Raw genomic sequence first — 24,064 nt, forward strand, 5'->3', positions numbered from 1 at the left:
GAAGGCGCCTTACGGGGCCTCGCGGGGCCTCTCCCATCTAGCCCTAATGGTGCAGGCCCCGAGCTCCCGGGTTGTCCCACGTGCGGCTCCTGAGGGCCTGGGACGGAAAGGACAGGGCCCTGCTTGCGGGCGGGGCCGCCGGCATGAGATTTCCTCCCGTTGCCGGGACAGAGCTGAGGGAGTGGGCAGCGCTGGGGGCTCCGGGAGCGAGCCCGGCCACGGGGGGCAAAACCTGCCCCGCTGCTGTGGGGGCCGGGAGAGCGCCCAGCGCTGCCCAGCCTTGTCCTGCCCCGAGACACGGACCCACCCAGTCCCCTCCCCGGACACAGAGAGGCACGCCGAGGGCATTGTCCACTTTTAATTGTTGTCAAAGGTTGTCTGGATGCATAACACTGTCACAAGGGCACAGAGCAGCGTGGCGCCGGCCGGGCCCGGGGACACTGGACACACGGACATGCGGGGGGAACGTGGGGACAGGGAGCTGTGACACGGCCCCCCCCGAGCCCCCCAGGGCATCCCCACGCCCGGCCGGCTCTATTTACAGTATTCACAGACGTTTGTACCCAGCGAGTTAAATAACTACATCATTACACCACACGTCTGGGGCGGCTCGGGCGGGCTGCGAGGGTGGGCTGTCAGTCTGATAAGGTGCATGTTTAAAATAAAATAAAATTTAAAAAAAAAAAAACCAACAAAACGAAATAAAAACGAGAACAAAGAGAGGAGCCAGGCGTCCTCGCCGACGTCCCGCAGCCCCCGGGCGCCCGGGAGGAGCGGCGAGGGTCTCGTGTTCTGACCACAGCTACGGGTCCGCGTGGGCTGCCGGGGTCAGGGGGCGGGCAGTGGCCCCTGGGAACATCGGCCAGGCCCTCACAGCACCTCTGTGGGTGGGGAGAGAGCAGTGTGAGCCTGGCGTGCACACAGGGCACCCTCCACGGTGCACCCCGCACACCCCTCCCGCTGCTCACCTGTCACCTGCGGGGGCTTCACCACGGCCTGCTTGAGGAAAGGCTCCTTGTCGCCGAAGGGGATGATGCTGCCGGGGCTCCCGCCGTGGTGGGAGAGATCCCGCAGCTCCTTGGAGCCCTCGGTGCCCGAGAAGCCGTTCTCGTGCTTGCCGGGCTGCACGCCGTTCACCAGGGCCGCCGCCTCCTTGGAGCTGCGGGATGGGAGGGCTGGGCTCAGCCCCGGCCCCGCCGCCCCCCGGCTCCCCCACGGTGTCCTCACACTCACCTTGGCTGCAGCCCCTCACCCACCAGGCTTTTCGTTCCCCCCGGCGTCCCTGCGCTCGGGGTCTCCGTCTCCGGGAGCTCCTGTGCCTTGGGGATTGGCCCCGGGTGCTTCTCGCGGCCTGAGGACACGGCAGAACCTGGCTCAGCCATGGCCCGGGCCACGTCGTGGCTGGGGGAAGCAGGCCTGGGGTGCCCACACACCTGGGACATCTTCCTGCTCGGCTGCTTTCCCGTTCACCACCTTCTTGTCGTCCTTCTTCTGCAGGGACAGGAGAGCTGTGAGGGTCTGCAGGCAGGGGCAGGAGGGCTCTGTCGAGTGCCCCAAGTCCCCAGCGCCCCGGGACAAAGGACAGGCTCCCACCTTGGTGTCTGCTGCGTCCGACTTGCGCGTCCTCTTCATGATCTCCTCCAGGCGCTGCAGTCACAGAGAGACTCACACACGGCCCTGGGCACCCAGACCTGCCCCTGGTGCCAGGCAGGATCCCCTCCAGGGAAAAACCTGCCATGCCCCTGGCCTGGAGATGCCCCCCACCCTCACCTTCTTCCTCTCCAGCCGCTCCTGCTCCTCACGCTGGAAGTGCTTCTCCCGCTCCAGGCGCTGCCGTTCAGCCTCTTCGCGCGCCCTCGCCTCGGCCTCTTCCTTCTGTGTCACAGCGGGGCAGGAATGGATGAGATGTGACAGGGAGGAAAGGGATGGGGCAGGGACCAGGGCAGGGACCGCAGGGGTGTACTGCCTGGGCAGCTCAGCACAGCCCTGCCCTATGTTCCCTCCTGCACCCCTGGGCCTTGAAGGGCTGGGCTGTTTCTCACCCCTTCAACCCCCTGGAGAGTGAATCACAGGACAAGATCCCTGCCATTGTCCCCCATGTCCTGCAGCCCCTCTCCCCCACGCTCTGTTCCCCCAACCTGTCTCTGCAGCCGCTCCACCTCCTCTCGCTCAGCCCGGGCTCTCTCCTGGGCCTCTCGTTCCTCCTGCAGCCGCCGCTCCTCCTCCCGCTGCCGTGCCAGGGCCTCCCGCCGGCTCTGCTCCTCGGCCGCCCGCTGTGCCCGCTCCTCCTGCACCCGCCTGCGGGGACACGGTCCTTAGCACGGCAGGAGGCCGGGGCCGGGGGCCAGGGAGACAACACCCACCTCTCCTGCTCCTCCTGCTCCCGGCGCTCCCGCTCCTCCCGCTCCCGCTGCTCCCGGGCCTGCCGTCGCTTCTCCGCCAGCAGCCGGGCAGCCTCCTCCCGGTCCGTGGTGCCGGCAGGGGGTCTGGCCGGGGGGCTGGCTGGCACAGGGCCGGGGGTGGCAAGGACTGGGGGGCCTGGGGGAGGCAGGCAGCGTCAGGGCTGCTCTGGCTTCTCCCAACCCTTGCGGCTTCGCCGGCCACACCGTACCCACCTGCTGTCGGCTCTGCGGGCACCTTGGGGGGCTCGGGAAGGGCTGGGGGTGCCGGACCCCGCTCCTCCTCCTTCTTCTCCCGTGCCTTTGCCTGGCCCTCCTGCTCCCCCCGCTCCTCCCGGGCCCTGGCCCGCACCTTGGGGGAGGAATGGGCACTTCGAGGCAGGGGCGGCTTGTGGGGAGAGCCGAGGGCTGGGCTGGGGGATGCCGGGCGGGCCTTGGGGGTAGCAGGGGAAGAAGGACGGTTCTTGGAGGTGGCAGGGGATGACGGACGGTTCTTGGGGGTGGCAGGGGATGAAGGACGGTTCTTGGGGGCGGCAGGGGATGAGGGACGGTTCCTGGGGCCGGGGCTGCAAACAGAGCAAGAGACTGTGTTAGTGGGGCTGGGGCAGCCCCCAGGTGGGGTCAGGGGCTGGGAAGCCTCAGGGTGGAGGATGCCAACCTGCTGTCGGCTGCAGGCAGGAGCCGGGGCTGTGCCGCTGGCAGCGACTGCCGCTTCTTGAGGCTGCGCTCACGGGACAGGGCGCTGCGCTCCTTGGCATTCTCCCGATCCTTCTCCTTCTTCTCCTTCTTCTTCTGCTCCAGCCAAGGACAGACAGAGACAGTGTCAGCGCTGGGTGCTGGGCTTGGCAGGAAGTCACACCGTGCCCCACAGCTGCCCTGGCACTCAGGGTCCCTGCAGGACATGGCACTCACGGGCGAGGGCTCGGTCCTGCGGCGCGGCGTCACATCAGGGCTGGCAGCAGCTGCCTTCCGGCGCTCCCAGCAGCGGTGTGGCAGGCGGTGGTTGTGGCAGGGGCTGAGGGGGCTGGCAGAGGCTGAGCGGGGGCACACGGGCACTGGGGGAAGAGTGACCAGGGTCAGGATGGAGCCAGCATCAACACCAGCTCCCCAGTGACTCCAGGCTCCCTCATCCTGGTTCCCTGCCTGTGTCCCTGACCCCCTGGGGGCTCACCCTGCTCCTTGCCGTTCCCAGCCAGCGTCACAGCGCTCCGGCTGCGCGCGAGGAAGGACAGGGTGGGTGTCATCAGCCGGTCCACGATGCTGCTCTCCCATGGGCTCAGCTGCAAGCTCCGGTCTGGGGAGGGAGAGGGGTTATTAGTGCACCACAAACCTCCAGATTCCAGTCCTGCTCCCACAGCTGACGCTGGGAAGGAGCAGCCATGTGTCTGCAGCAATAGCACGGCGCATGCACAGTTCCAGGAGTGCCCAGAGCTTGGCCGTGCTGGGGACGGGTCCCCACGGTCCCACACAGCTGAGCAAGATGAAAGGCCACGCAGGCCCAGGCACGGGTGGGCGGCTGGGCACCTGTGGATGGTGCTGTGGCATGACAACAGTGGTGTCCTTGTGTGCTGTGGACACTGCAGTCACCGCGTACCAGTGGTGCTGTGTGCCACCCTGGTGACAGCAGCCTCCCCACAGTGCCCTTTCCTTGTGCCCAGCAATGGCACCCTTCTGTGCCCCGGCCCTGTGTGACCAAGGCCCTGTGCCAGCTGCCCGAGGGACACCACAGTGTGCCCTCATCCCACAGGAGCTGTGCTGAATCACCAAGTGTGCCCCAGGAGCCAGGCCAGGCTCACAGCACCGACAGAACGGCGATGCCTGGCCACACAGCTGCCTCAGTTGGGCACCAAGCTGCCACTGGCTGCCCTGCGGCACGTCACGAAACACCTCGCGGCGCATGGGAAACACCCATGGAGACGGGGCCCCTGTGCCCCTCTCCAACGGCTGTCAGGCCAGGCTGCCAGGAGGGGAGAGCACGGAGCCACGGGTGCTGCAGGGGGACAGGGTGGCAGGTCTGGCACAGGCCCAGGGAGATGCTGCTCCCACCCGGGCAGCGCTGACAGCCCCCAGGTGCCAGTCCCTGGGCTGAGCCCCAGCACAGGGCGGTGGGAGCTGCCTGCGTCACCACAGCCACCGGCGTCAGCTGCTCTGGCTATTTATACCCGTCCGGGAAGGCGCCCATCACCAGGCAACCCCGAAACACAACAGCAGCCCCGGCACTGGACACATCCCTCTGTTAGACACATCCCTCCAGCATGGCTGCAGCCCTGGGCAGCGCTCCCAGGCCAAGACGACCTTGCAGCACCACGGCCACAGAGTTCTGTGGCACCCAGCCCCAGGAGCCTGTGGGGACACCGGCACCGTGCCCAGCCCCAGGAGGGCTGGTGACAGGCAGCCCCTCTGTGGCTGCACAGGCACCCACTGGAGCTGCCCTGGGGCAGGGAGCCAGGCTCCCATCCCCGTCCTGGCGCCCCATGGGGCTGCCACCACCCAGCCATTCCTCCTCCTCCTCCTCCTCCTCCTCCTCTTCCTTCTCCTCCCAGCCCACACAGCCTCAAGGAGCCACCGGCCGGTTCCAGCCTCCTCCCGCAAACAGCAAACGGCTTCTCCTCTCTCCGCGGGCACCTGGGCATGGGGGACCCTGGCATCGGGGGTCCCCAGCGCTGGGCGGGGGCCGGGCTGTGGCCCCTGCGCTGGGGCAAACGCAAAGGGCTCTTACTTCTACTGGGAGAGTTCCAGAGGGTGGCGGAGGATTTGGAGAGCCGCTTGTTGATTATAGAGTCGACGTGTTTGGGGAGGTTTACAGCGGACACCGAGCACCGGCTCGCACCTGGAGGAGGGAAAAGACACAAGGGCATTAAGGTCCCGGGGCCGGGGCCGGGCCCCCCACATGCAGCATGCACGGTCGTGCCAGGGCACTGGGGCAGAAGTGGAAGGACCAGGGGAGATGTTGGAGTCCAGGGACACGGCACAGAATGGGGTAGGAGATGCTGGAGTCCAGGGACATGGCACAGAGTGGGGCAGGAGAGGCTGGAATCCAGGGACACGACATAGAAGGTGACAGGAGATGCTGGAGTCTGGGAACACGGCACAGAATGGGACAGGAGATGCTGGAATCCAGTGACACGGCACAGAGTGGGGCCAGAGGAGATACTGGTGTCTAGGGACATGACATACACCACTGGCATTCAGTATGGCAGTATCTGAACCCCACAGGGTCATGCTGGGATCATGCAGGGATATCATCCTCGAAGAGCCAGGGCAGCTCCCAGGCCCCGCTACAACAGTCTTCCCAAAAACAGCCCTGGGAATCAGGAGCGGGTGGCCGGGGGCCTCGGCAGCACCAGGCCAGCATCCACCCTGGGGGAGCAGGGTGAGGGCAGCAGGTCCAGACAGACACGAGACAACATCACACCGGTGCTGGGTCACTATGGCACTGCCAGGACAGTGCTGGTGGCTGGCAGCACCTCCCAAGGTAACCAGGATCTCCCCACCCTGCCTGGGCTCCTCTGGACAAAATAGCCAGGGAAGCTCAGGGCTGGTGAAGGTGGGAGGTTGGTGAGTGACAGCTGGCAGCAGCTCCAGCAGCACATCCCAAAGGGAAGGGACAGGGGAAGGTGTCCCCTTGCCAAGCATTGCCAGGTGCTGCACCACAGACACCCTGAGTGTGCCATGAGCCACACTGGCACACACGGCACCGAGACAGGTGTACCCAGAACATGGAACCTGTACACACAGCCCAGCCAGGTACAGCCAGGCACGCAACACCTGAACACACACGGCACTGGGCACACGGTGCCCGTTCAGAGAACCTGGCACACAACATCTGTACACAGCCTGGTCAACTACAGCCAGGAACACAACACCTGTACACAGTCTGGCCAGGTACAGCCAGGGCCACCATAGCTGCCCCATGGCACGTGAAGGCCAGACAGTTCCCAGGGACACAGCGCTCTCCTCTGTGTCACCATCCATGCCAGACAGTGCTAGCACCTGCCAGCACGGCACAGCAGTCAGGGGACAGTGGAGACCTCACCATGTCCAAGTGCTGAATTGTGCAGGGTGTTCTCAAGAAGCCCCCAAGGAGCACAACCAGCTTCTGCAGGCACACATACAGCCATGGTCACCTCCACACTGGACCTGGAGGGGCCAAGCACTGCCCCCACCCAGCTGGGGGACAAGGGGACACGCCGCAGCACAGACCCCAACCTGAGCTCGCAGAGACCTCGTGCAGCTCCACAGCCCCTGGGGCCAGGGGCTCTTCGTGGCTGCTGCAGACCTGGCAGGGTGCCCATGGCATGCTGAGGCAGCCAGGGCTGTGCCCCAGGCAGGTCTCTGAGTGGAACAGGGCCTGTGACGCACAGCTTACACCCAGCCCCACAGAAACAGGGAACAGCCACGGGACCCCATCAGTCTTCAGCACAGCTCAGAGTGATGGCAGCACGACCCCACCAAGTGGTGCTGAGCTGGGTTTGAGGGTTGGCAGAGAGATGCCCAGCTGCCCCCACCACTGTCAGCGCCACAGGGTCCCAAGGTGCCTGTGTCCAGCCCTCCACTCACCATCCTTGTGTGCAGGGGAGCCGTGGTGCAGGGCACCAGCCCAGGACCACCGCTGCTGCCGGATCTCTGCCCACGTCTTCTTGACCGACCGCTGGATTGCTGCCTCATAGCGCTCCTGCCCAAGGGAGAGGGACAGGCTGAGCCCAGCAGCTGCAGGAGTGGGGCTGGGGCCAGCCACAGCCTCCCAGCATGAGGCCATTGCAGCGATGGGGGTGCTTGGAGGGAGACAGGACAGTGATGCCTGCCCTGGCCAGGGCACGTGCGCCAAGAAGCTGGGCACAGTGCAGGCTCTGCACCATAAAGGCGGGGCAGCAGAGGACAGGCACAGTGGGCAGCTCCTGAAGAGCTCATGAAGCATCTCCTGAAGGGCTGCGGGAGCCATGAAAACTCCTCAGGGATTGCTTCCCGTGTGCCACCCCTGCCCCCTGCCCACGAACACCCATGATATCCATCCCCATCCCCACCTTATTCTTCTCCAGCTTCTGCCTCTGCCGCTCCTCCAGGACCGCCCGGCGCTTCTCCGCCCGCAGCCGCTGCTCCTCCAGCCGCTTGCGCCGCTCCTCCAGCTGCTTCTCCCGCAGCAGCCGGGCCTTCTCCTCCTTCTCCAGCCACAGCACCCGCTTGGCAGCTGTGGGGGGCAGCGGGGTCGCACCGGAGGCACAGCCCTGGGCAGCCCCGTGGTGGGACCGCGTGCCCATGCCGGTGGTGTGGGGCCACAGGCTGGCTGCGGCCGGGGCACGCGGCCGGGCTCGCGGGGCAGGCAGCATCACGGCCGGCCGGCCGGCGAGGGAGGGGTTTGGGCCAGGACAAAAGGAAGGCCGGGAGCCCGCCGGGAGCCCGCCGAGCCGCGCGGTGAACAATGGGGGAATGAGGGTGGAAAGAGCGCGGGGACAAGGAGGCCCCATGCGCAGCGCAGGGGCCCCGCTAGCCCGCTGCCCCACGCTGCTGTGGGGCTGCCTGCACATGGCAGAGCACGGCACCAGGGCTGCTGGCACCTGCACAAACCCGGGGAGTATCCAACAGTGTGCCGGGGGGTCAGCAGCATGCCTGGGGGTCAGCAGTGTGCCTAGGGGTCAGTGGTGTGCCTGGTGGGCAGAGCTGCCAGCACCGCAGTTCCCGCCCTGGCTCAGCTAACCACAGCTAATGGGATTGCCCATGACCCGGCAAAGCTCCTTAGCCCCTGCCTCCCCCCATCCACTTTCCCTCCCAGCCCCATACCCAGGTACTTGGCCCGTTCCTCGCGTCGCTCCTTCGCCTGCTTGTGCCTTGCCTGGGCTTTCTGGGCATCTGCAGAGGGGAAACACCATCAGGGTAGTGCCCAGCCCCACCAGGCATCGATTGGTGCCCACAGGGTGCAGCATCACTGGAGCACCTCAACCACCTGGCACCCACCTTGCTTGGGCCGGGGGCTGGCAGCAGGGGATGGTGAGGGGCGGTTGCTCCGGGGGGTCACATCCTTTGAGGGTCCAGCTGTGGCACCCAGGGAGCTCTTGGCATCAGGAGGGGCCCCTTCAGTGGCGGCTGGGGCTGGGGGCTGGCTCCCATGGGGCAGCGTCTCTGCGGAGCAAGGGGCGGCAGCGTGGACAGGGACAGGCTGGCCAGTGGTGTGGGGCAATGCCTCTTCTTTGGGGTGCTCCATCCCAGGCGGCTTGGGGGGTCCAGGGGGGGACCGGTCACTCTGAGGGGGAACACTCTGTGCTGAGGGGACCACAGTTGCAGGGCTGGGTGACACAGGTTGTCCTGGCAGTGCCACGGCTGGAGGGCCGGGTCGGTCATGCTGTGGGGGGCTGCTCTCAGAGGGCATCATGGCCGGGGGGCAGACGGGCTGCCGGGAGGGGGGCACGGCTGCAGGGACGGGCGAGACGATCTTTTCAGAGGGAGTGATGGCTGCAGGGACGGGTGGGACGGTCTTTTCCAAGGGGATGACATCTGGAGGGCCAGGTCGGTCACGCTGTGGGGGGCTGCGCTCTCCCTGCAGGGCATCCCCAGGTGAAGGGGGTGGCGCAGAGGGCGGGGGGATGCTGTCTCCCATCGGGGATGGTGGCTTCCCTGCAAGAGGGAGAGAGCAGAACACAAGGTCACTCAGCTGGAGAAGCCCGTGAAAGAACCATCCTCCTCAAACACAGCCCTCAGGGGGCAGAGCCCTGTCCCCCCAAAGGGGGGGGCAGTGGGACCCCACCTCAGCCCTGCTGCTGCTGCCCCAATCCTGGGGGGCACCCGCAGCGGGTGCCAGGCGCTGGGCGCACAATGCACAGAGGAACAGCCGGGCTCCACCAGGCACTGCCACCACAAAGCTGCCCTTCATCCCCTGGCAGCTGCCGCCTGGCCCTGCCGTGGTGGGACACAGGGCCAGAGACCCCCAAGGGCACAGGGACCCACACACTCCCCTGCCACTCTCCCCAGGGGGATGAGGACATCGAGCGCTTCCGCGGCGCAGCCAGAGGCAGGATGGGCGCGGGCCGTGGCCTGACGTCACCATGACAGCCCGTGGCCCCCATCGCGCCACGGACCCGCAGCCATGAACTCATGGCCCAGGAATGCACACGAGGCTGCCAGACAGAGCCCCCTCCCCGCGTGGGGCCGGCCCTAGGACAACCCCGGGGCATCTCCCCCGTTCTGGATGGCCCCCAGGCACCTCGAGAGAGCCCTGAGCACACCCCAACACGGTGCCAGCGCATGGCAATGTCATGGCACGTGCCCTCTGTAGAAGCGGTGTCGGAAGTGTCCTCAGTGACAACAGTGGTGGTGACTCCCCCGGCCCCCATTATCAGCCCTTTGCAAACAAACCCCTCAGTACTTGCCAGGATCCCAAGTCCAACCCCCATGCAGCGGCAGCAGCATCACTCCTGGCCAGAATGACCCACCCCAGCACACACAGCTCCAGCCCCATGGGCACCACTGCAGGGTGGCTCCAGGGGGGGACGGCAGAACCCCAGTGACCAGCACCCACCACCAGCTGATGTCACGCGCCGACTCAGCCGTGTTTGCAGAGCTCTCCACAACCCTCAGCAAGGGGCAAAGTGTGGGCTCTGCAAACACAGCCGGCGCCGCTCCTCACCCACCCCATGGCTTCTCACCCACCCCACGGCTCCTCGCCTGCCCCACGCCTTCTCATCCACCCCATGCTGGAGTGCTCCGAGCCAGGGTCAGCCCAGGCTACCCAAAGAGGCACTGCCAGCCCCCTGCACTGAGAGCATGGGCACACTCCAGGTCCCCTGGTGCCCAGAGAGGGGCTGAGGGTGCTGCTGCAGCCCCCCTGGCCAGGGCTGTGCCAACAGGGTTCCCCCACCCTGGACTCTGTGGGGACACAGCCAGCCCCGGCCCCCCCGCAGACCTTCCGGGTATTTTCTGCAGCAGGAAGCCGGCCCATCCCCTGGCCCCGATCCTGCACATCCCATGTCCCAGCGCTGCGCCCTGCAAGGCAGCCCAGGATGAGGGGCTGGGACTGGGGGATCCCCTGCTCTGCCCTCCCAGGGCTGCCTCAGATGGGCAACCACAGGCAGCAGGGCTTGGCAGCCCCCAGGTGCCAGATCCCAGGATGGCACCCGCAGTGTCACCATGAGTGTCCCAGCTGGGAGGGGTGACCCTGGGACCACTGTGGTGGCACAGCCAAGTGCTGCCCACAGGGCCAAGTGAAAGTATCAAGGTCAGGCTGATCCCCTGAACAGATGGAAATACCTCAGAGAGCCCCGGACGTGTTGGGAGCACTGGCAGGGGACAGTGGGTGCCTCCTGCCACCCCTCACAGCCAGGCACAGAGCCCTGGGCAGGCTCTGCCCTGCCCTACTGCCCGGAGAGACAACAGCGCCTGTGGCCAGGGCAGGGCTGCGGGCACGGCCAAGACCTCCAGGCCCAGCCAAGACCCCCAAGGTGGGGCAGGGCCAGCCCTGCCGCCATCTGTCCCTGTCGCTGCTCCAGCACAGCAGCTGCCCTGAAACCCAACGCTGCCTGCGCCCAGGCGGCGCGGGCGTCCCCTCTCCCCCGGCCAGGGCATTCCACATGGATTAGCTCCCGTCCCCCCAGACACGCAGGCATGGCTGCCCTGCAGCACCCAGCCCGGGTGAGCCTGCATGGCATCGGCCCCACTGCTGCCACCGGGACGGCGCCGTGCCCAGCACAGGGCGAGGTGCTGCCCTCGACGCCGCATCGCCCAGCCCCGCCTGCTCCTCCCGTGGGTCCCTTTGGCCCCGGAGCCTGTGCCACCCAGCACCAGCGGCACCTCCAACCCGGCAGTGCCCGGTGCAGCGAGGCTCCTTGGCCAGCACATGGCCAGGGATGCTCAGCCAGGCGCAGGCAGATCCCCGGTGCCGTGAAGCGAGAGCACATCGAGGCCCGCGGGCGCTGCTCGGACCAGCGGCCCTCGTTAACTGTCCCTGCAGGGCACTGCCCATGAGAACGGGGGGGGGCACCGGCCTGATGTCACCTCAGCTCCCCCCAGCTCCGTAACCTTGTGTTCCCTCTCCACAGCGCAGCCAGAGCAGCCACAGGCTGCTCCACGTGCAGTGCCCAGTGGGGCAGGGGGCATCAACCGGGGCCTGCCCCTGCCCCGGAGGGCCAGGAGAGCAGGGCTGATGGTGCAGTGGAGGTCACTGGTGAGCAGTGGAAAGCCACCCAAAGGTGCTGGTGTCACAGTGCCCAGCCACCATGGCCATTGCACCAGTCCCTGCTGTGCCAAGGACAAGACCCTGAGGCCACCCTGAAGAGCCACTGCTGGCCCTGCAGGGCTGCTCCCCGTGGGGACATCCATGTGTGCAATGCACCCTCAGGCCGTCCCTGGTGCAGCTGTTCCCAGCTGCCTCCCCTGCCTTCAGAGCAGCCCCATGGGGATGAATCCCTTGGTCTCTTGTTGCCAGCAGGTCCTGATGCAGAGCAGGAAGGCAGCCTTGGCTGCAGTGCAGGAATTGCTCTTTGGATGCTGGTGTCCACTCTACCTGAGGCCACCGGAGCTCTGTGGGATGCACTGGGATGCTCTAAGCCCTGGGGGTGCTCCCAGCCCCAGTGCTGCCCCTGATCCCAGGCCCACTTCAACACTCAGATGTGCCTTGGGGCTAAGCCCTGCCCTGTCCCACCCAGCTCCTGGGATTTCCCTGCACTGCAGCAACCCTCACACCTGAATGACAGGGACAGTGAGCAAGTCCTCCTGACACATCCCTGGAATGTCCACAGCACATTCTCAACACGTCCCCACTATGTCCTGCCTGCAGGCACAGCACTGACACGCACCCTCAGTGCTGGCTCACATGCCTGGGCAGGGAGACGTGGGCAATGCCAGCAGTCCCTGCCTCGGGGGTGGCCAGTGCCACCCTGGCAGCCGCCATCAGCAATGACACCCTGTCCCCAAGAGGGACAGCCACCTGCAGCCTGTCCCCAGGCACATGGGCACTGTCACCCATGGCTGGCTCCTCTCCCCGCCAGCTTGGAGCCAGTGAAAAGCAGCTGGCAGCTGGCTGGGCTTTGGCCCACAGTGCCCCACCACTGCCTACAGCCCCGCCTCAGGGGACAGGCTGGAGCAGGGCAGGAGGGGACAGACAGCAGGGCCCCTGGGAGGGCACAGCCAGGTGCCAGGCAGGAGAAAGAGGCATAGCCAGCCCCCTTTTCCAGGGCTCATGTCCTGCCAAGGCTCCAGGATAGGGGTATGGGGGGCAGCCATGGGGGAACTGCACTAGCCCCTGGGCCAGGGCACGGGTCACTGAGCTCCCACGGCACTGCCGAGCCAGCAGTGACGTGCTGAGCTGGGGAGCAACAAGGGGAACTTGGGATCTTGTGGCGAGAACGAGGCCAGAGCCAGGGGGTTTCCAGGGTTTAAAACACACGTGAAGGAAAGAGCTGGAGCTGCTGCTGGCCCCAGCAGCCCCACAGCAAACTGTGGTCACAGTGCAACCCCAAAAAGCCCGAGGGCAGGGGCAGGAACACCTGCCCACCATCCATCTGGCATGCTGGCAGTGGCGACAGGAGGTGCCCTCGTCCTTGGGGCGACCCATGCGGCGCCACCAGTGCCCAGGGCAGCCAGCCCAGCCGCGCTCCTGAAAACCTGTCTGCTAGCATCATGCTGGGAAACAGAAACCTGGCTGGAAGGCAGGACACGGGGCTCCGTGCATGCCAGCATCCAGCCCCTTGGGGAGCAGGTCAGTACCCCCAAAAAACAGGTCCTGTGCCTCACAACACGGATGCGACACCTACCAGGGCTGGGACTGTGCAGGATCCAGCTCTGTTCCCAGCAGGCTGCCTGTGGGGCTGCCCGACCCTGCTCAGAGCCCTCCAAGGAGCGAGAGCTGTGCTAACTATTTTGGACATGGCACCACGGGACTGTCACATCACCACTCTGCACGTCGCATCACGTTGCTCTGACGGTTTCGCAGCAGCGGCTCCCGCGCTGGGAGAACTCCCGAGCTGCTGCTCCCAAACACAGGCACTGGCGGGCAACCAGCGAGCCCTCCCTCTCTGCCATGCCAAGGGAGAAGGGCTGGAGAAGCTGGGGGAAACCTGGATAAGGACAGACCTCTGCCTCTTCCCTGCCTTGGTCCTCATCCCTCTGTCCACTGCATCCCTCTGCCCACCTGGGCAGCTCCGGTCACACCCTGCCCTGGCTGCCCTTCACGAGTTTCTGGCCCCCAGTGCCACTTGGCTGCCCCACACATGGTGGGTCCTGGCTCCTCGAGTGAAACCAAACCCCTGCTGGTGGCTCCGACCCGCTGTAGGCAGCAAGACAGGAAGCAGGCCGGGCTGCCCAGTCATGCAGGTCACCCACATGGGACAGGTCACGGATGGTCCCTGAAAGAGGACATGGTGCAAAACCTCCCGTCCTCCTTCAGCACCATTCTGTGCTCACAGTAGAGCAGCCAATGACCCACCCGGGTGTGCGGGGAGCCCAGGGTGACCGGGAGCAGCCAGCCCTGGTCCCCGGGCAGCGACAGCATCGAGCAGGCAGGCCACGGCGGGCGGGAAAGCGGCGGAGGCAGAGAGCGGGACTCAGACAACATGTCTGGCGTAGGCGGGCAGCGATGCCAGGACCCGCGGCCGGCTGGTGCAGGAGCCGCCGGTTTTCAGCATCGCCGGGAGCCGCAGCCATCCCTCCCTCTCCGCGGGCCCGGGCGATGGAGCACTGGGGCCGAGGGGGAGGGGAGCCGCCTCTCCTCTTCCTCCCGCGGTGGGAAGCGGCTCCGCCGCGGAGCTCTGCTTGCTTAGTCACAGCGAGCGCTGCGCTGGAGCCCCGAGAGGCAGCGCCAACCCCGGCCCCGAGCGCGGCCCCGCCGCCGCCGCCCTCCCCGGTTCATCCCGGGGCAGCGGGACCGGCCCTGCCGGGACGAGCCGCGAGTCCACGCGGCGGGGCGGGGGCGGCCGCGGGCGGGGGGCAGCGGGTGCCTCCCCCAGGGGGCATCGCCCACCGGCCGGCGGGGACGGGCCGGGGCGGCGCCGGCGCCGCCACCCCCGGGGCTCCCCAAGGGCAGCCCCCTTGCACCCCCCACGGCAGCGGGGCCGGGGCCGCTCCGGCCCTCCCCAAGATGGAAGGGCCGTGCCCGGGCTTTGTCCCTCCCGGAAAGCCGCCCCGGCCCCGGCAGAGCGTTCCCCCCCCTCGCCCCCTCCCCCCCCCCCCGGTTCCTCCACCGCTTCCCCGAGCCGCCGCCCCGCTCCGCTCCGCCGCATTCCGCGGACCCGGCCGCCGCATCTCCGCGGGCACTGCGGGCCGCATCCCGCACCCCGCGGCAGACCCCGCAGCCCCGGGCCGCATCCCGCAGCTCTCGGCCGCATCCCGCACCCCGACTCCCCGCGGCCCCGCGGTGCGGGAGGGGGCCCGGGCGCCCCCCCGGAGCCGGTACCGGCGCCGGTGCCGCCGCGGATCCTTACCGAGGGGCTGGGGCTGGGGCCGGGGCTGCGGCTCCCGCCCGGCGCAGCTCCGCTCCATGGCGCGGCAGGCGCAGGGGCTGGCCCAGCCCCGCTCCCCCCGGCCCGCGGGGGAGGACGCTCAGCGCTCCCCGCCCCGGCCCCGCGGCCCCGGCCGGGGGGAGCGGCCGGGGGATGCTCCGCCTCGCCCCGGCTCCAGACGCGTCCCCGCAGCCCGGACCCGGCGCCGCTCCTCCCGCAGCCGCGGCTGGGACCCCGCGCCCGTCACCTCCGCCTCGGGCCTGCCCCTCTGCCTGTTCCCTCACTACTCAGCATCCCCGAGCTTTGCCCGGCCACTCGCCCGTCTCCATCCCCTGTTCTCCCAGATTTTGGGGCTTGCACACGCATTTTACGATGTTCGCGCTGGCCCCGCAGCAAACACGCCCCGCCCCGAGCAGAGCCGCGATGCACAGCCAGCGCCACCCGGACCAGCTGTCCCAGCCTCAGGCACCCCAAAAAGACACCGACTTCCCGTTTCCGAGCCCCACCTCAGCTGTTGGAGAGGCCTTGGAGCTGCTGCCTCCCCGTTCCCCGTCACACGTGAGCCTTAGTCACCGCCAGCAGCCGCCCCCGCTCGCGGGGCTCCCCCCACCCCGCATCCCACCCTGCTCCGGTAACCGGCAGACAACGGAGGCCTCTCCTGCTCCCCGGGCACGAGCAGCGGCCCCCGCTCGGCCGCGCTCAGCGCTGAAACCCCTTTCGGCCCTGCTTGGACGGGAATGTAGCAGCACGGCCAGGGCAGGGGACAAGTGTGCAGCACCAGTAGTGGGAGGAACACGGCTTCAGGCTCTGCAGGGGCACCAGGAGGAAAGGGACATGTCCTTGTCCACCACGTGGCCAGCCTGCTCCAGGCATCCCGCAGAGTTCCCTGCTCTGGGTGTGTGGATGAACAAAGTTAGTTTTCTGCGGGCAGCACCCATCAGAGATGCCTGTTTTGGGGATGATGTCACCGCAGGCCAGGAGATCCCCTGCCACTCATTCTCCCTCACCTACCAGGCAAACAGGTTTACCGAAATCCCAACCCTTTTCCTTGGAAGTGCATTCCCCTGATTCAGGGCTGGGGAGCTCCTCAGCAGACGGGGCGGACCCACTCTGTGATGCTGCAGGGGTAGCCCTACACCCCAAATCACCCTAAAGTCATCACCCTCCTACAGCCTCCAACCCTGCACCCTCTCACCTGGCTCAGACACAGCAGAAGCTTCCTGAAACTCCCAGAGCCTCACCTGCCAGCTGACTCCCCACCAGGGAATGCTGCATGGCCAAGCCTCAGCTCTGGGAGCTGGGCACCCCAAAAGGATGGCAGAGAATGCAATGTCCTAGCAAACTCACAAAGCCAGGATATGCCCTGGGACAGGAAAGGGGAACAGCCCCACTCACACTGCTGCATGGCTGAGCCTCCAAGGGGCTGCAGCAGCCCCGCAGCCCCGTATTTCCATGGCACACAAGGGATCTGGCAGAGCGGGACTGGAGCCACTTCATGACATGCTCCAAGGGTGATCATGGGTGGCTTCCAAAGCCTTCTTGCTGTCCCACAGTATCACCTGGAGCAGATGAACACCGGATCATGGCACCGGATCCAGCCATGTCCATGGTCCTTCTCTCCGCAGTGGGGTCAGTCAGGAGCAGGGGGCAAGGTGAGGAAGGGGCAGCCATGGGTGTAGAGGGCCTGTGGCCATGCTCCAACAGTGCAGCATGAGAGGGCTCTGAATGCCATGCCAGCCCAAGTCGATGGGCTTATACAAGCAGGGATTGATTGATCACTCAGCTGCAGGCAGAGCCCCGCTGTGTTGGGGTTCCTGGGTCCTGCCCCGCCATTCCCGTGGTGCTGGGAACAGCTGCCCTCCCTGAGCTGATGGAAAATCCGATGAGCTCATGATGAGCATGGCACCCAGCCCTGGCTGCTGCATGCCCCAGTGCTCCCTGTGCTCCACAGCCCTGCAGCGTGGGGTGCAACACTGCCATGGCTCTGTCGGGCCAGTCTGGGCAAGGGGCTGCACCCCGAGGTTCAACACCTGGCCCTGACATTGATTGTAGGGACCCAAAGAGACCAGCACCCCAAAGTCATATGATAACCACAGCCTCAGCCCTGCCAGCAGGAGCTGACGCTGTGTGAGTCTGGGAGCAAACAGGGATAAGGATGGCAAACAAACCCCGCCAGCACCTCTGAGCAAAGTACCATGGGGGACACCCCATCCCACACATTTCCACCTGCTCCCTATCCCTCTGCTCCCACCTGTCTCCTCAGCCCCTGGACTTTGCCCTGGCCCCAGGCTGCTCCCACCCTGCTGCTCTGTGACATGGTGCCCACAAGGGCTGATCCGAATTCCTGTCCCCAAAACACTCCAGCTGATTCCCACTAGCTGTGGGGCAGTGACCCAACAGGATCCTGGGGACGAGTGTCTGTCCCTGTGTCCTGTCCTGGGGTGGATGGATGCAATAGGAACCCATCACTGACAACATGTCAGGGCAACGACCAGACCCCCAGCATCTTGCCATGGGGCTATGCCACGGCCCATGGCAAATCCCGGCTGCTGCAGGACAATCCCCTCTGGGTGTCAGTGACAAATGGGCCAGCAATGGGCTGAGCCACAGCGGGCTGCGCCCTGCCCTGCCACAGCTCGCGCCTGCTCTGTAATTATCCCAAGCTGCATCTGTAATTAGTGTCCTGATGTCATGGGGTCAGGCCTGGGCAGCCCCACGCGCTCCCCGCCACCCCCACCTTGGCCTCCGGCCTCGGGGCTGGAGGAGATCACAGTCTTTCAACACCATCCGGAGGAGCTCCTGCCCAGCTCCGGCTCCCCGCCAGCATTGCTGCCGGAATCACATCCCAGCACTGTTCCACAGCCCCCGAGCTGCTGCAGGGTCGGATCTGCCCCTCAGGCCAGCGCAGGGCTTGATCGCTCCAACCACTGCATCTCTGCCCTCTTCCCTGCAGCATCCTGCCCGCTCCCTGGATCCTGCCAGGGAAGGAAGAATGGCCAGCCCCTGCCGTCCCGAGCCTCCCAGCGCTGCCAGTCACTCGCTCCCTCGGCACAGGGAATGCGCTGGAGCAGCCCGGCGGCTATAAATAGAGCGGGAGGCGCAGGCACGTGTGGCCGCAGCACAAGCAGGTCTGGGTGGCCGCTGCTCCGTGGCCAGTGTGGGGCACGGGCAGGGTGTGGGGCTGCAGCAGCGCCTCGAGGTGGGACAGCGACGGGAGGATGGTGAAAGCACTGAGCAGGGCAAGAGCAGGGTGGTCCTGCTCCGGGGAGATGCCAGCGCTGTGCCAGGAGGATGGAGGGGAGGCCCCATACAGCTGCCACGGAGCACCAGCACTTTATTGCAGGGCAGACAACCACCACACTGCCCGTGGCACACGAGGTACCTCGCATCCCTTCCCTCTGCCAGCAGCCTGTGGCCACCACCGCCACTAACACCTGCGTAAGGGCTGTGCTGTGCCAGTGACACTGAACCGTGCGCTCAGCACCTCCGAGGGCACCCGTGTCTTCTGGCCGGGCTGCTGCCCACCAGCAAAGAGGGTGAATGTGCCGGGCTCCAGGCGCCAGTCCTGTGCCCAGACCGCACGCTGCTCGGCCAGCACCTGGAAGAACAGCTTGGTCTCCCGGCCGGCCAGCACTGCCACACGACGGAAAGCCACCAGCTGCCAGCGGGGCACCGGCACGGATGACTGCTCCCAGTGCAGGTACAGCTGCACCACCTGCACGGAGGGATGGGAGTCAGCACAACAGGACTCCACAGCAGTCTCCTTGGGGGGAGCTCGGGCACATCTGTACCCCGTACAGCCAGCTCAGTGCAGAGCAGCTGTGCCCACCTCCTCGCTGTCCCGCAGGCCCGTGTTCTCCAGCACCACAGACACAGAGAGGTTGGCACAGATGGGCAGCACTGGGGGGCTCAGCACCAGGTCCCGATAGCGGAAGGTGGTGTAGGACAGCCCGTACCCAAAAGGGTAGAGCGGGGCCTCCTGCCCATAGTACCGGTATGTCCGTCCCTCCATGGTGTAGTTCTCCATCGGTGGCACCTGCAGGACAAGGGGCCGGCAGAAGAGGGCAGGGCTGGGCAGACACAGGCAAGAACCAGCCCCGCATCCCACAGTTGCTCCAGCCACCAAGGCAGGGAAAGGCTAAGGATGCAGCAAGCAGCCCTGGCCTTACCTGGTGCATGCCTGCAGGCCAAGTGGCTGGCAGCCGGCCAGCCGGGCTGGCCCCTGCCTTGCCCAGCAGGACCCTGGCAATGGCCAAGCCAGTGGCCTGGGCAGGGAAGAAGCAGGCCAGGATGGCCCCCACGCCGTCATGTGCCTGTGCCCAGCTCACGTCCAGGGGCCCCGCGTTGAACAGCAGCAGAATGACGGGGCGCCCAGCAGCTGCAGGGAGGTGGCTGTCACTGAGAGCACTGTAGTGGCACTGCTGGGATGGCCCCAGGGTGTCCCATGGTTGGGGAACACCTGGGCCAGTTGAGGTCCCACAGAGCCCCTACCCGCCTGCACAGCATCCTGCAGTAGGTCCAGCTGGTGCCCCGGCAGGGACAGGTCCCTCCGGTCTCTCGCCTCTGTCTCCACATCTACTCCTGGGTGGAACAGCCAAGGGAAAGCCCCTTACACCCCTGCAGACAGGGCAAAGGGGCACCGACAGCCTCAGACGCGGCTCCTAGGCACTCCCCCTCTCCCAGAGCATTCCCCCTTGGCAGTGCCCACCCAGTATCCTCCCACTCCCACCTACCTGTCCCAAGGCAGACCAGCGCAATGTCAGCTGCTCCCACCACCCTCACCAGCTCTGCCCGCGAGTATTGCCAGCACCGTGGCTCGCTGCAGCCCGCTGTGAAGCTGACATTGGCCCCCAGCATCTCCAGCCCTGTCCTGCACCAGGGAAGAGTAGAGGACACAGGGGCAGCTGTGACCCAGGGTTGGGCCACAATGCGGACAGCTCCCTTACCCTGGCCACCAGCCAAGGGCTGAGCAGCTCCAGCAGCAGCCCTGGACAGTGCCCAGAAGGGAACAGGAGAGGGGGACATGAGGTGGGACGACGCTGTCTCACCGGGGAGTGTAGATGTACTGAGGATCTGGCACTGGTGCATAGTCCCCAAACAGTACCCGAGGATTGTCAGCAAAGGGACCCACAACCTGCAGAGGGCAGAGGGGTGAGGGTGGGCACCAGCAGCCCTGTCACATCTGTGTGCCATGGGTGTGGAGCCAGCACGTCCCCCTGCCCGCCACCTTACAGGGGCTCACCGCAAGGTGCTGGCCAGACAGGTCCTGGGCCCGCAGGGGCAGCGTCCCCCGCACATTTTTCAGCAGCACAAAGCTCTTGACAGCAGCTTCCAGTGAGAGGTTGCGATGCTCAGGGCTCTGCACCACACTCAGGTCCAGGGAGCTGTAGGGGTTCATGGCTGGGGGGTCAAACTCCCCCAGCCGCATCCGTGTGTAGAAGAGGGGCCGGACTCGGTCACGCAGCATCTGTGGAGACCCCAACCCCAACATCTCAGTTGTACTTGGCAGGGACAGCCCAGGCTCTCTGCCCACACCCTGGCTCCTACTCCACTCGGCTCACCTGCAGCGTGATGTTGCCCGTGGCCAGAGCCTGAGGGATGTGCATGAAGACGTTTCTCCTCAGGCCATAGGAGAGCTCCAGGTTGCACCCAGCATTCACCGAGGCTGCCATGCCAGGGAGAAGGGAGAACTCCCGTCATGGCTGTGCGATGCCTGGGGACTGACCCCACGCCCAGCCCGTGAACTCACCAACTGCTGTCTCCAGGAAGCTGTGTGTGTAGTGGTGCCCCAGCATGATGAGCTCCACAGCCCCCTCGTCGCTCACCACGTACCCATCAAACCCCCACTCGCCACGCAGGATGTCTGTCAGCAGCTTCTTGTTGGCACAAGCGGGAACCCCATTGATCCTATTGGAGAGGGGATGGGGCAGCCGGGAGAGCGGGGCACTGGCCATGCCAAGGGCAGCCCAGCCCAGGTGGCCCCTGCCACGCTCCACACCTGTTGTAGCTGCACATGAAGCTGTAGGAGCCAGCACGCACACACGCCTGGAACTGGGGCAAGAAGGTCATGCGCCAGTCCCGCTCCAGCACCTGCAAGCACCACGGCAGAGTGGGGTCAGCACCTGGAGTCTCCCCTGACCTCTTAACACCCTCTGCTCCACTGTGCTCACCTTGGCATTGAAGCTTAGCCTGGAGACAGGGATGTTCTCAGGGCCTCCATGCACACTGAAATGTTTGCAGCCAGCACTGGCCTTGACATAACGGGGGTGCTGGCCCTGCAGCCCCTGCACAAAGCTGCGGGCCAGCTCCCCAGTCAGGAATGGGTCCTCCCCATAGGTCTCCTGTCCAGGGCACAGGCAGGTCACCTCTGGGAGCCCCGTCCCCACATCCCCACAGCCTGGCAAGCCATGGCCATGTCCAGCTGGTCAGCCACGGTCCTTTGTGGCCTGATCCCAGCCAGGGTTCACCCGCCCAAGCTGGCACCTGGTTCCTCCCCCACAGTGGGTGCCTCATGATGTTCAGGACAGGGCTGAAGCAGCTGAGCCCGGTGTGGTCACTGTAGCGGCCAGCAGCAGCAAAACTGTTGTGCTTGGCTCTCACCTCGGTGGCCGTGGCGTTGGCCACACGGTAGATGAGCTCAGGGCTGCGGGGACAGCACAGGGATGTCAGGGCGGTGCAGGCAAGGGGGGACCTGTCTCACGAGGTCCCATCCCACACCCCCGGTCCTCGGTGCTGGTACCTGAAGGCGGCGGCAAGCCCCAACGCCTGCGGGAAAGCCGTGGCCCACCCAGGTGCCTCGCCGTCGCCCCGCAGACACTCGGTGTTCCAGTTGTAGGGCGCGATGCCCAGCCGCGGGATGGGGGGCGCGGGGCCGTTCCACATCGCTCCCCCCCTGGCCACCTGCAGGGCAGCGGCGCTGAGCGGGGAGTCCCGCGGGGGGCCCCCGGGGGGTCCCGCCGCCCCCTTGATGCCATTTTTAACACCCTCACCTGCAGCACCAGTTCGGCGGGGCTCAGCCGGCCCAGCAGGTCGTCGAGGCGGCGATGCCAGGGCAGCGAGGGGTCCCAGAAAGGGAAGCGGGGTGTCTGAGCCCGGACTGCCCCCGTGCCCAGCGCCGCGCTCAGCACCAGGACCCGCAGCCCCAGCGCCGCTGCCGGGAGAGCCCCGCGGGGCACGGCACGGCTCGGCCCCCACGATCCGCACCGCATGGCCCGGCCCGGCTCCCAAGATCTGCACAGCACGGCTCAGACCGGCCCGGCCCGGCCCGGCCCCGGCGCTCCGAGGCCCCCGCGATGGGCGCGGCGGGGCGGAGCGCGCTGCAGTCGGTCCTGCGCCCACCGGACGGGGCGGAGCGCGCTAGGACGGGACGGGTCGGGGGGCCCGGGGCTTTGCCAGGTCCCGGCCGCCTCCCGGGGCCGATTTGCCAAATTCACCCCGTGCATCTGTACTCGAGAGGCGGCGAGCCCCGCGCAGCCCGGCCCCGCCGAGGGATCGCAGCGTTTCTGTTCCACCCGTCTCCCGGAGCATCTCCCGTGTGCGGGCGGCATCCGGCAGAGCCGCCCGACGCCGTCAGACCGGATCTCGGTGCTTTCGGCTGCAGCGGGGCGGCTCGGCCCCTGCCCGGGGCCGGGGAGCAGTAACGGCTCCACCTGGGAGGGATCTCCGTGTGTTCACTGGGCGTTATGGCAGGACACGGGCTGAGATGCCGGCGCAGGTGCCCTGTGAGCCCCTCATGCCCCCCAGCTCAGCACTGCCAGGGACCTCTGGTGACCAGGGACACGGTGTCTTCTTACGGTATCAGGGAAAGGTTCTTCCCCCAGAAGGTGATCGGGCACTGACCAGGCTCCCCAGGGAATAGTCACAGCTCCAAGGCTGCCAGAGCTCCAGGGGCGTTTGGACAGCACTCTCAGACACGGTGGGATTGTTGGGGTGTCCTGTGCAGGGCCTGGAGCTGGACTCCATGGTCCTTGTGGGTCCCTTCCCAGGGTGTTCTAGGATTCAATGATCTCCATCAGCCACCAGCACACTGGGGCCACTGTGGTGGAGAGCACAAGGTGACATTTGGGACCGGGAGCAGGAGAGGACCTGGCACTGCAGGAGACAGGGAGCACAGACATCCCGTGAGCTCACTGGCAGAGGGGAGGTGCTGCTGGCAGCCCCCCTGCCCAGGACAACCACACCATGCTCCAGTGCCAGGCCCGGTGCCTCGCAGCTGGTGGTGTCCCGGGGATGAAGCCATGTAAGGCGATGCCAGCAGGTCACCACAGCCCAGTCGGTCCCCACGCTCCTGCTCGGTGCTGACAGCTAGCCAGCTCCCAGCTGCTGGATTCCTGAGCAGCCAGCAGGACTGGGGGGATCCTCCTGTGCCCAGAGCATGTCCTGCCCCCGGCACTCCCCCCCAGCTGGGTCAGGGCTCAGCACTCCCTCAGTGACACGTCCGGGACAAGGACATAATGGGATAAATAAATAAACAACAGGAGATCAAATAAGTAAGTAAACATCACCAGGCACAGTCTGTCTGAGAGCAGAACTGGGGGCCGTGCTGTCCTGGGAGGGTTAGGGGAAGCTGGGTTGTTCCAGGGAATATTCCCTGCAGTTCCCGCAGCCCCAAGCCCGGCTGGTTTCTGTGACACCCCGTCTTTTGCCCTGCTCTTGCTGGGCCATTTGCGGGGCTCACAGGATGGAAACCTGCTTGTGTTCCACACTGAGCCACAGCATAAGGTTCCGAGCCTGCCCAGTCCTGCCAACGCAGGGCTTGCTTCATCCACCCACAGACACCAGCTGCCTTTTCCCCAGAAATCAGCCTCTGCCGAGCCCCTGGAGCTGGGCAAGGCACAGAAACAGGCTCCCCAGGGTCTGGCCCTGGCAGAGCTCAAGGAGCGTTTGAGCAATGCTCTCAGGTGTATGGTGGGATTGTTGGGGTGTCCCGTGCAGGGCCAGGAGTTGGACTCGCTCCTTGTGGGTCCCTTCCAGCTCGGGATATTCCACCATTCTATTCCGATTCCAAGGTGGCAGTGTGGGACCAAGCTGGGAGCAGGAGCCCAGCCCAGGTGCGCGGGGAGAGGCGCCTTTCCCATGGCGAGACCCTTGCTCTGCCGACGGCTCACGAGGAGTAACTGACCCGGCAACATCAGCCGCGGCTGCGGGGTCGCGGGGAGGCCTGCAGGAACCCGGCAGCGCCGGGACCGGCGTAGGGAGCAGCACCGGGGCCATCATCCCGTCACCGGCCGGGCAGGGGCCGCA

General features: G+C 66.4%; 2 protein-coding genes across 3 annotated transcripts; both read right to left on the minus strand.

Annotated features, from left to right (window-relative positions):
- Positions 1–343: 343 nt before the first annotated feature.
- MAP7D1 (MAP7 domain containing 1) lies at positions 344–14,903 on the minus strand. Of its 2 annotated transcripts, none has more exons than XM_066204374.1 (18): positions 14,804–14,903; positions 8,352–9,008; positions 8,178–8,246; positions 7,424–7,587; positions 6,960–7,074; positions 5,119–5,229; positions 3,571–3,693; positions 3,312–3,454; positions 3,058–3,191; positions 2,616–2,965; positions 2,364–2,538; positions 2,139–2,298; positions 1,771–1,875; positions 1,594–1,647; positions 1,434–1,491; positions 1,234–1,351; positions 969–1,159; positions 344–881 (listed from the first exon to the last, which is right to left on the minus strand). In XM_066204374.1, exons 1-18 carry the CDS (start codon positions 14,859–14,861, stop codon positions 871–873), a joined length of 2,796 nt encoding a protein of 931 aa, XP_066060471.1. In that variant the 5' UTR covers positions 14,862–14,903; the 3' UTR covers positions 344–870. The 2 variants fall into 2 exon arrangements, with proteins under 2 accessions (XP_066060471.1, XP_066060470.1); XM_066204373.1 differs by having other exon boundaries at positions 1,434–1,518.
- A 3,232-nt stretch (positions 14,904–18,135) lies between these two features.
- On the minus strand, positions 18,136–22,062 carry LOC136301388 (uncharacterized). Its single transcript, XM_066204379.1, has 14 exons — positions 21,811–22,062; positions 21,561–21,721; positions 21,305–21,464; positions 20,992–21,162; positions 20,820–20,911; positions 20,571–20,728; positions 20,383–20,486; positions 20,064–20,288; positions 19,870–19,955; positions 19,555–19,691; positions 19,313–19,402; positions 18,991–19,199; positions 18,651–18,857; positions 18,136–18,536 (listed from the first exon to the last, which is right to left on the minus strand). The coding sequence occupies exons 1-14, from the start codon at positions 22,027–22,029 to the stop codon at positions 18,249–18,251; spliced, it is 2,307 nt and encodes a 768-aa protein (XP_066060476.1). The 5' UTR covers positions 22,030–22,062; the 3' UTR covers positions 18,136–18,248.
- Positions 22,063–24,064: the final 2,002 nt, after the last annotated feature.

The sequence above is a fragment of the Chamaea fasciata genome, unplaced genomic scaffold, assembly GCF_029207755.1.
Source record: "Chamaea fasciata isolate MVZ Bird 193981 ecotype frontalis unplaced genomic scaffold, bChaFas1.0.hap1 SCAF_26, whole genome shotgun sequence".
Lineage (NCBI taxonomy): Eukaryota > Metazoa > Chordata > Aves > Passeriformes > Sylviidae > Chamaea > Chamaea fasciata.